Source organism: Arachis ipaensis, chromosome B7, assembly GCF_059453495.1.
Source record: "Arachis ipaensis isolate K30076 ecotype BB chromosome B7, ASM5945349v1, whole genome shotgun sequence".
NCBI lineage: Eukaryota > Viridiplantae > Streptophyta > Magnoliopsida > Fabales > Fabaceae > Arachis > Arachis ipaensis.
Window position 1 is genome coordinate 44943217 of NC_142442.1, and position 9842 is coordinate 44953058.

General features: G+C 33.6%; 1 protein-coding gene across 2 annotated transcripts; it reads right to left on the minus strand.

The window, feature by feature from the left end:
* Positions 1 to 6494: 6494 nt before the first annotated feature.
* LOC107608271 (protease Do-like 9) lies at positions 6495 to 7961 on the minus strand. Of its 2 annotated transcripts, none has more exons than XR_002350756.2 (3): positions 7779 to 7808; positions 7575 to 7679; positions 6495 to 6575 (listed from the first exon to the last, which is right to left on the minus strand). XR_002350756.2 is itself a non-coding variant. In XM_088492646.1 (3 exons), the coding sequence occupies exons 1-3, from the start codon at positions 7959 to 7961 to the stop codon at positions 7482 to 7484; spliced, it is 288 nt and encodes a 95-aa protein (XP_088348772.1). The 2 variants fall into 2 exon arrangements, 1 of the variants encoding a protein (XP_088348772.1); XM_088492646.1 differs by lacking the exon at positions 6495 to 6575 and adding an exon at positions 7923 to 7961 and having other exon boundaries at positions 7482 to 7679; positions 7779 to 7829.
* Positions 7962 to 9842: the final 1881 nt, after the last annotated feature.

The window sequence follows — 9842 nt, forward strand, 5'->3', positions numbered from 1 at the left end:
ATTCATCTTCTTCAAGCCTATCACATCATAGAAGTGATCTTAGTAAGCTTTGGTGAGAAATCTCCATGTTTCCCAAGGTTCAGAAGCAGAAGCAGGAGCTTTTTCTTTCCTCTTTCTTGAGGACTCTCCAGTTTTTGGTGCCATTGAGATCGGATTAGAGAGAAAAAAGCAAAACTTTTCCAACACCAAACTTAAGAACTTTACTCGTCCTCGAACAAATAGTAAGAAAAGAAAAGAAAATAGTAGAAGAATGAAGAAAAAGATGGAGAGAGGGGGAGGGGGAAAGAAGGCTTCGGCCAAGTGGGTGAAAATAGGGAAGAGGAGAGAAAGTGTATGAAGGGTTTAAGGAAGGGGGAAAGTGTAGTAGAAAGGTGTGTGTATGAAGGATGGAATGAGGGGGTATTTATAAGGTTGGGATGGGGTAGGTTTTGGCTATAAGGGAGGTAAGAATGGGTGGAAAAATGTTTGAATTTGAAGTGGGTGGGGTTGGTGGGGAATCGAATGATGGGATTTGTGATGGATTTTGGAAAGAGGAAAAGGTGATTATGTATTGCAAAGGGAAAAAGTAGGGTGTGAATTTCAAGGGTTGAAAAAGTATGAGGGAGAAAAAAGGGATTGAATGATAGGTGGGGTAGGTATGGGTTTGGGTGGGACCTACTGGCTCAAAGAGCCATAAGACTCGAAATTCCCCTCCCCTGCCTAGGCGTTCAACGCCAGGAATGTGCGTTGAACGCCAGGTGGGGGCATATTTTTTTTTTTTTTTGAATGGGGCGTTCAACTTCAGGAATGGGCGTTCAATGCCCATTGGGGACTAGATAATGGCCCTTCTCAGCTCCTGTATGGGTGTTGAATGCCCAGCTTATTCTTTCTCTGGCGTTCAATGCCAGTCTTGCTCTCCTAAATGGGCGTTGAATGCCCAGCTTATGAATTATATATAATAAAGAGTATTTTAGAAGGAAAAAATTATACGCTCAACCCTTCATATCCCAATTATATAGTTTAACATTAATTACTTTATTAGTTCTTATAATGTTACTAAATTTTTAATTAAATTTTTTTAGCCTAAAAATTTGTAATTGAGTCCCTATATGGCTATATTAGATTAAAAATTTCAATTAGATATCCTTTCTAATTATAATTTTTTTTTAAATTATATTTTTCTTTGCAAGAACCAAACCCGTCAAAAAATCCATAAAGTAACTAGTTCAATAATTCAATAGTCTAAAAATTTAATCAGGATTTAACATATTTAATTAAATATAAAAAAATTATTAAAATATTTAATATATAATTTATCACTGATTGTTCTATTTTCAACATAACAATTAAAAATGGTTTCAAACAAATTAATTCAAAAAAAATATAATAAAATAATAAAAAAATTATGACAAAAAATTAACTCAGCAAAAACAATTAACCACAATGCTTTCTTGTGTAACATAATGCTTTGCTTACTTTCATAAATTTCCTTTTCTTTCAAGTTTAGCAACACCAAATTACTATGCATCCTTCTTTTCCTTTCAGTTCTTTATGTATACAATTTATTTTCATTTTTGTTGTTGTTACGAAGGATACAAAGATAAAGATTGTAAATCTTTATTAGAAATAGAGTGATAGTTTGGTTAATTAGTGGTTTGTTATTAGCTCTTTTTCTTGTGCTAGTGTGTGTGTATATATATATATATATATATATATATATATATATATATATATAGTTGACCCTTTAAGAAGAAGATAACATTGTATTCATTTCATACATTTCTAAGTATTCATAAATCGAAGAATTCCTTTTCTACTTCGTTTTACTTTCCTTTCCTTCCTCCATTTTGATTTCTTGCTAAATTAATTAGTAGTCCAAAGCTTCTTTAGTTTTTTTTTTTAAAGATAAATATTATTTTATTATTATAAAATAAAGGAATTTGCATAAGAAAATACAAAAGAATTGGATATTTTCATTTATCACCAACTGTGATTAGAAGACAAATAGCTTAAAAAAGAGTAAAGTAAAAATAAAAAAAATTAGCACCGATAAAATCGGTTCGACTGAACCGCTTGAGTCTCAAAATTTCCCCGAAATGTGGTATATGGGGTTCGAACCCCCTTATCAAGGAGAAAAATGATGCTTACCACCACTAAACTGTTAAACTTGTTACTAATATATATATATATATATATATATATAAACTTATTCATTCTTAAATTAATTATATTTTTTTAACAATAATTATAAACTCACTTATTTTTTTATAATTATATAATATCTATTAATATTATTTTTCAATAAATACTTGTATTATATAATAGTATAATAGATATAAACTAATTAATAAATTATTAAAATTCAAAAATAATAGTTATTTTAGTATAAAAACAAAATAAAAATATTTATAATAGAGTAAAATTAACAAAATACTTATTGTTCCTGTTTTATATTGTTTTAGAATATCTAAATATTAGTGAAAATATGTATTTTAAATTTTTTATTATGTTTTGTTTTTTATTTACATAGGACCGTTCAATCGGTTCAACTAGTGACCTACCGGTTGAACCAATGACCCAGTGATCCAGTGACTTGACCGGTTCGATCATCGATTCGGTTCTGACAACCACTACAAGAAAAATCACTTTTAGTGGCCATTTATTTTGCTTTTAGCGATAATAAAAATAGCCGCTAATACATTTACCAACAATTAAACATTAGCCATCTTATGCTTTGTCGCTAAAAGGTTTTAGCAGCAATTATAACATTTTCTGGTAAAGACTTTTTTAATGGTCACAAAAAGTATATAATTTTTAGCGGCCATTTTCTTGGCAATTTATATGGCCACCAAAAATAATTCTAAAATTGCAATGTTATTCATTTTAGCAGCCATTACTATTGCCGCCAAAACCCATTTTACCCACAATTTATATGGCCACTAAAAATAATTTTAAAATTGTAATATTATTCACTTTTACCGGCCATTACTATTGCCATTAAAATCTGAAGACTTTTTTTAGTTATATTATACTAATTCTCTTAGAAGCAACAAACTATTTTTTTTAGAATCTCAATTATTTTTGCCAACAATTATTACTGTTATATATAAGAAAAATAAGTGCATTGTTCATAATAATTTGAGTTCACAAGTTTACAAGAAGGTGCTGAAAGACTAGTACAGTGGTACCCTCTAGTCAATATTTCAAACATACACGTCCTGCCTATCATTTTGTTTATGAAAACAATGAAAGGATATAGTAAACAAGAACCACACATCTCATCATTTTGTTTATGAAAACAATGAAAGGATATAGTAAACAAGAACCACACATCTCAATATCTCATTCGTAGGTGATTATGAACGAAATCAACTTTGGATTTTTGTGATGGTCTTGACAAATGAAACAAAAAGAAACATACTGAAATGCTATTAGTCATTCAGTGGTAATATTACTGTGAATATGTTTCAAAACTGGAGCAGGTTGCAAATTACAATACATAAAACTAGTTGCATTCATAGTAATCAAACATTTTGTCCAAGGTACCAATACTTTGTGCCTTGCTCTTAAGACTAGAAATACGTTTCCTGTGACCACGACTCTTTTTGTGTTGTTCCCATTCATGTAATCCTCTTAGCACCCTGTCTCCACAGGCCTACCAAAAAGCAAGCACATCATCAAGAAGCAAATTTTTAAGAACTACAAAAACTTGATATTGCAAGCAGCACTTGCAAGTGCTTCACACGTCACTAGTTACATGTTTAAGGAAAAACTACCAAAAGTACCAATGAAGTTTACGAACGCTAACAAAAGTACCTATAAACTAAGGAAATTAACGCTGTACCCATGAAAGATGGGTTCCGTATGACAAAAGTATCCAAATCTTATTTTTTTTGTTGGTTTTTTAATAAAATTCCTAAACTACCATACACTCAACCTCAACTCACTTTTTCAACCTTTCATAACTCAATTTGCACCAACTCTTGCCATGGAGTCCAGAACTACTCCTACAACAAACCAAACCGAAATCAATGGTAGTGGTGGTGGTGGTAGAGGATTGGACCTCAATCGATTCACTCATAAGTTTATAATCCATACCCAAACCAAATTAATCAAACACAAAAAAATACTCAAAACATAAAAATTTTCAAATCCATTCATCCAATTTCAATTCAATTTAGCAAAACTAGAAATAGAAAAAGCCATCAACCATAAAAAATCAACAAATCCATTCATCAAATTTGAAATTTATTTCAGCAAAAATCAGAAGTAGAAGTAGCCATCAACCAGATCTTCTGTAAATCAATCTCAGCCTTCATAAAAAATAGAAGCAAATTTAAAAAAAATAGAACAGTATCATTTTAGTAGTAACTAAATCAATTTATGAAAAGAAGAAAAATAAAATAAAAATATTTTAAAAAAAAGAAATACCTTTTTCTTCGCCGGCCGACTATAACATCGTCAATGGCAGAACCTCCATCCACAGTGCCGCCTCCCTTTATTCTCTGATTTCTCTTTACCGAACCCGCTTTCTGCATGCAAGAGTACCACGACCCCTCTCTCTTCTCAGGTGTGCGACGACGGTGTTCTCCTCGGCTGGGTCAAACATGCCACGATGACGTTCTCCTCGGCTGCAACAGGCGCGCCACGGTAGCATTCTCCTCAGGTTGGGTCACAGGTGTACGATGAAGGTGTTGTAGTCACCTTAATAGTGAGAAGGAGAAGCAGTGAGAGGGGAAGAGATTGGCGGTAATGGAGTAGGTGGGTGGCGGACGGTAATGAGGAGGTAGGAGAGTTTCTGTGACTCTGTGAGGGTTTTTGAGGGATAAGTGAGGAGAGAGAAAGAAGAGAAGAGAGGGAGTGACGGTAGAATGGGGTTAGGGTGGGGTAGTTTAGGAATTTTATTAAAAAATAAACAAAAAATTAGGATTTGGATACTTTGTCATACGGAACCCATCTTTCATGGGTACAGCGTTAATTTCCTTAGTTTACGAGTACTTTTGTCAGCGTTCGTAAACTTCATGGGTACTTTTGGTAGTTTTTCCCATGTTTAACTTATACTGCAATACTTTTGGCATCCAAACATGGATTTTCTGGTAGCTTAATAGTTTAAAACCAACTGTTTCCCCAAAAAAGCTTCTGTAAGTAAATGTTTGAAATTTGTGGTATACACCAAGAATACAAAAGCAACATAGAACTGAAATATAAAAAGTAAGCAAACACTGCAGTTTTCAAGAAATTAAAATTAAAAATTGCTAGCTGGATTCTAAAAAGCATAACAGACCTTGCATATGTATTGAGTCCAGAGGTCCCTTTGATTAATTTTCACTTGGTGTCATTTGACATGCCACAAGTGGATGACAAGCTTCCATTCTCACACAAGAAGGAACCAACTACCTTTGTAGCGGACTCAACCACTTGGTAAGTCCATACATCCTCTGATTTGCCTAAACAAAAAGTGACCTAATCAATATAAAATGTTATTTTATGGCAATAAACAGAGAAAAGATAGAGGAATATTATTAACGCAGCATACTTGATATTGACTCTGTGGAATCAACAAAATGTATGTTCCAACCAAATAGTGTTTGCAGTCGATTGAGCATCCTCTTCTGCAATGATCATAGCTGCTTTATCAATCTCAGGTTTCAAAATTCAATTTTCTTTTAATTCCAGTCCTATCAATGTAGAAAGGCAAAGACAAATGTCACATACGAAACATTTGAAATTTGATCCATATCAATTTATCTTGAATGAACATTGTTTCTGGCCACAATATGCATTAAATTTAGATGGAACCAAGTACCAACAAGAAAGAAAAATCAACAGCAGCTTTTTGGAACTGCTAAAGCCTTTTAAAACACAACTAAATCTTGATATTTTACAAACTTATGCCATGTGTAACAAATCAGAAAAAAATTAAACTTTTATTTAAGAATCCACTCAAGTATCACAGGGCAATTTTGAATTGCATGGAGTCGGATAAATCAGAAAAATGACCTTTGTTTCCTTACTAGGCCTATATATATATATTCCTGTCAAGAGTGCTTATTTAAGTAAGTCACAGAAAAAATAACAGACAAGAGTGTAAAAATATATCAAACAAATTTTGAGTCAGTAATATTATCAGGAATTACATCACTGTTGAAGCCAGTGATGCTTTTTGAGTCAGAAACCTGAAAGCAAATTAAGCAATAAGCATTAAGCATAAATTTCTTGAAACTTGGATCTACATTGGAATTAACTTCCTTAAAGAAAAGGCAAAATAAGAAACAAAGAAAGAAGGGTCTAGGCGCATACCGAATTCAAAAGAACTACCAAGTCATCTTGATAGTACTCAAACATATAATAGTGCACTATAGCCTCCCTTGTCGACAACGGCCATGAAAGCTTCATCCTTTCTTCCAAAATTTAGAGCAATGTAAGAATGATATAAAGCATTTTCTCTTGTCTTTTTTTCTCTATTTTAGGAAAATTAAAAGAAAATTATTGCTGCAAGAACAAACCTGACTAGTGATATTTGTTCCCCAATCTGGATCTTCTGCAAACATTCCACCGCAGTAATTTTAAAGGTTGGAACAATAATATGAGGCCACCTGAGAAATAGAAATTGTGAATAGGATATCAGCTAAAAAGTATGACTCAGATTTTCATAGTGATACATTACTTAGAATCAAAATAATTTCTGTGGTGTACAGATACATCCAAGGGCTATTTTTCTGAAAATAGTGTCATACCTTATACATAAATTCATGATTCTAAAGCACATATTGTACCATGATTCTTACCATTTGTTATAAAGAGGTGTCTCCCATGAAAGGCATAAACCTGTAACAAAGAAAAGAATCCGTCAAAATCCACATGTTGAAATGGCCTTTGGTGTTAAAAATCACAATGCTAAGAACTTTGGTTGTTTTTATGGAACTCATAAACATCAACAGGCCCATCTACATAGCCTTCAGCTAGCAATGAATGAAACGGAGTTTCATATGGTTGATCCAAATCTCTCATCCTTCATACCCAAAGACTAATAAAGACTCTCATACACTCTTGTTTTGACTTTCTTATTGCCACCTTTGTCTCCTTCTTAGCAGTCTTATATTTCTTAAACTTTCTACAATATAGAAACCACTCTTTAAAGCAAACTAACAACAAGGATTTAAATAGACAACTTTTGAAATTTAGTAGACCGAAACCAAAAATCTGAATATTTTACAGGGACCAAAAACTTATTTAAGCAAATAATCTTTTACAAACTAAAGTGTTGAAATATAAATAGTACAAGGACTAAAGTGAGTACATTTAATCTTTTACAGGCTAAGTTTTTAAATGAAAATATTCCTAGGACTAAAGTATAGTTTTACTTTCAATTTAATTATGTAAAAGATACAGAAAGAAACAACGTCTAATTGATATGACAAATCATATTCCACATAAGAAACTAGAAAAATATATGCTTAAACGAAATACGTAAAGAATGGGTAAAGAGAAGAATGGGCAGCTTACTGATACACGAAAGTTAGATTAAATGTTAATTCAGAAAACTTTAGAAAGTCAAAAAAAGAATTCACACAACTGAGTCCATGAGAGAGAACCTGTTGGTATTCCAGATCAAACTTTAGAAACTCATCATCACAGTTCTCAACCATGGTGGCCAAGCTCTTCAGATTCTTCACAGGCTTACCATTGAAAGCAAGAACCTATATGAATCCAAAAAGAGAAGGGGTAAGCATTTCAAATCAACCATTGATTAAGATCTATAACAATTAATAATTTAATATCAATAAATGTTCTCTTACCTGAGTGTTAACTATCTCCTCATATCCAATATTAATGTCAGACACCAGAACCTATATAGTAAAGTTTAAGTAAGAGCAAATGTTAAACAGCAAATCCATTAAAAAAAAGAAAAAATTAAAATAAGGGAAAGCATAGGCCAAGACCTGAGAAACAACAAGTTGCCCATCAACAGATTGTGTCATAGCATATAGATGTTTCTCTAGGAGCTTCACTGGAGCATCAAACTCATAATCTTGTAGTTAACTTTAAGAAAGCAGAAAATCCACATGTTTGGTTGCATTTCCTGAGATGAAAGCTGAAAAAGGACCAGCACATGTGACATTATCTTTGACAAAGGAGCATGAGGCTTCAAAGTAAGCATAAACCTGAGAAAACCCCTGATTATTAGGAATATGAGTTTTAACTGCTATCTCTATACTTACTTAAATTTCTTACAATCTCATCAATCTCCAATGAACAAAGAGCTTTGAACTCTATTCTAAAAAATAATGAGTGTAACACAAATTGTAAGTTTAATATCTTATTGCTTATACAATGCAAATCTTACTATTAATTAGTGAAGCAAAATGCAAATCGATAGGATATCTGGTGCATGAAATTGTGATCATCAACAATGGCGCCAAAGACTTGGTGCTCTCAAACGTGAATCACACTTTGTCACAATTCCACACAACTAACCAGCAAGTGCACTGGGTCGTCCAAGTAATAAACCTTACGCGAGTAAGGGTCGATCCCACGGAGATTGTTGGTATGAAGCAAGCTATGGTCATCTTGTAAATCTTAGTCAGGCGGATTCAAATGGTTATGGATGATGAATGATTAAAAGATAAATAAAACATAAAATAAGGATCCTATTTATAGAGAACTAGTAGCTTAGGGTTTACAAAAAATGAGTAAATGACGTAAATATCCACTTCCGGGCCCACTTGGTGTGTGCTTGGGCTGAGCATTGAAGCATTTTCGTGTAGAGACTTTTCCTGGAGTTAAACGCCAGCTTTTGTGCCAGTTTGGGCGTTTAACTCCCACTTTGGTGCCAGTTCCGGCGTCTAACGCTGGGAATTCTGATGCTGACTTTGAACGCCGGTTTGGGCCATCAAATCTTGGGCAAAGTATGGACTATTATATATTGCTGGAAAGCCCAGGATGTCTACTTTCCAACGCAATTAAGAGAGCGCCAATTGGGCTTCTGTAGCTCCAGAAAATCCACTTTGAGTGCAGGGAGGTCAGAATCCAACAGCATCTGCAGTCCTTTTTAGCCTCTGAATCAGATTTTTGCTCAGGTCCCTCAATTTCAGCCAGAAAATACCTGAAATCACAGAAAAACATACAAACTCATAGTAAAGTCCAGAAAAGTGAATTTTAAATAAAAACTAATAAAAATATAATAAAAACTAACTAAAACATGCTAAAAACATACTAAAAACAATGCCAAAAAGCGTATAAATTATCCGCACATCACAACACCAAACTTAAATTGTTGCTTGTCCCCAAGCAACTGAAAATAAAATAGGATAAAAAGAAGAGAATATACAATGAATTCCAAAAACATCTATGAAGATCAGTATTAATTAGATGAGCGGGGCTTTTAGCTTTTTGCTTCTGAACAGTTTTGGCATCTCACTTTATCCTTTGAAGTTTAGAATGATTGGCTTCTATAGGAACTCAGAATCTAGATAGTGTTACTGACTCTCCTAGTTAAGTATGTTGATCCTTGAACACAGCTACTTTATGAGTCTTGGCTGTGGCCCTAAGCACTTTGTTTTCCAGTATTACCACCGGATACATAAATGCCACAGACACATAACTGGGTGAACCTTTTCAGATTGTGACTCAGCTTTGCTAGAGTCCCCAATTAGAGGTGTCTAGGGTTCTTAAGCACACTCTTCTGTTTGCTTTGGACCTCGACTTTAACCGCTCAGTCTCAAGTTTTCACTTGACACCTTCACGCCACAAGCACATGGTTAGGGACAGCTTGGTTTAGCCGCTTAGGCCAGGATTTTATTCCTGTGGGCCCTCCTATCCACTGATGCTCAAAGCCTTGGATCCTTTTTATCACCCTTGTC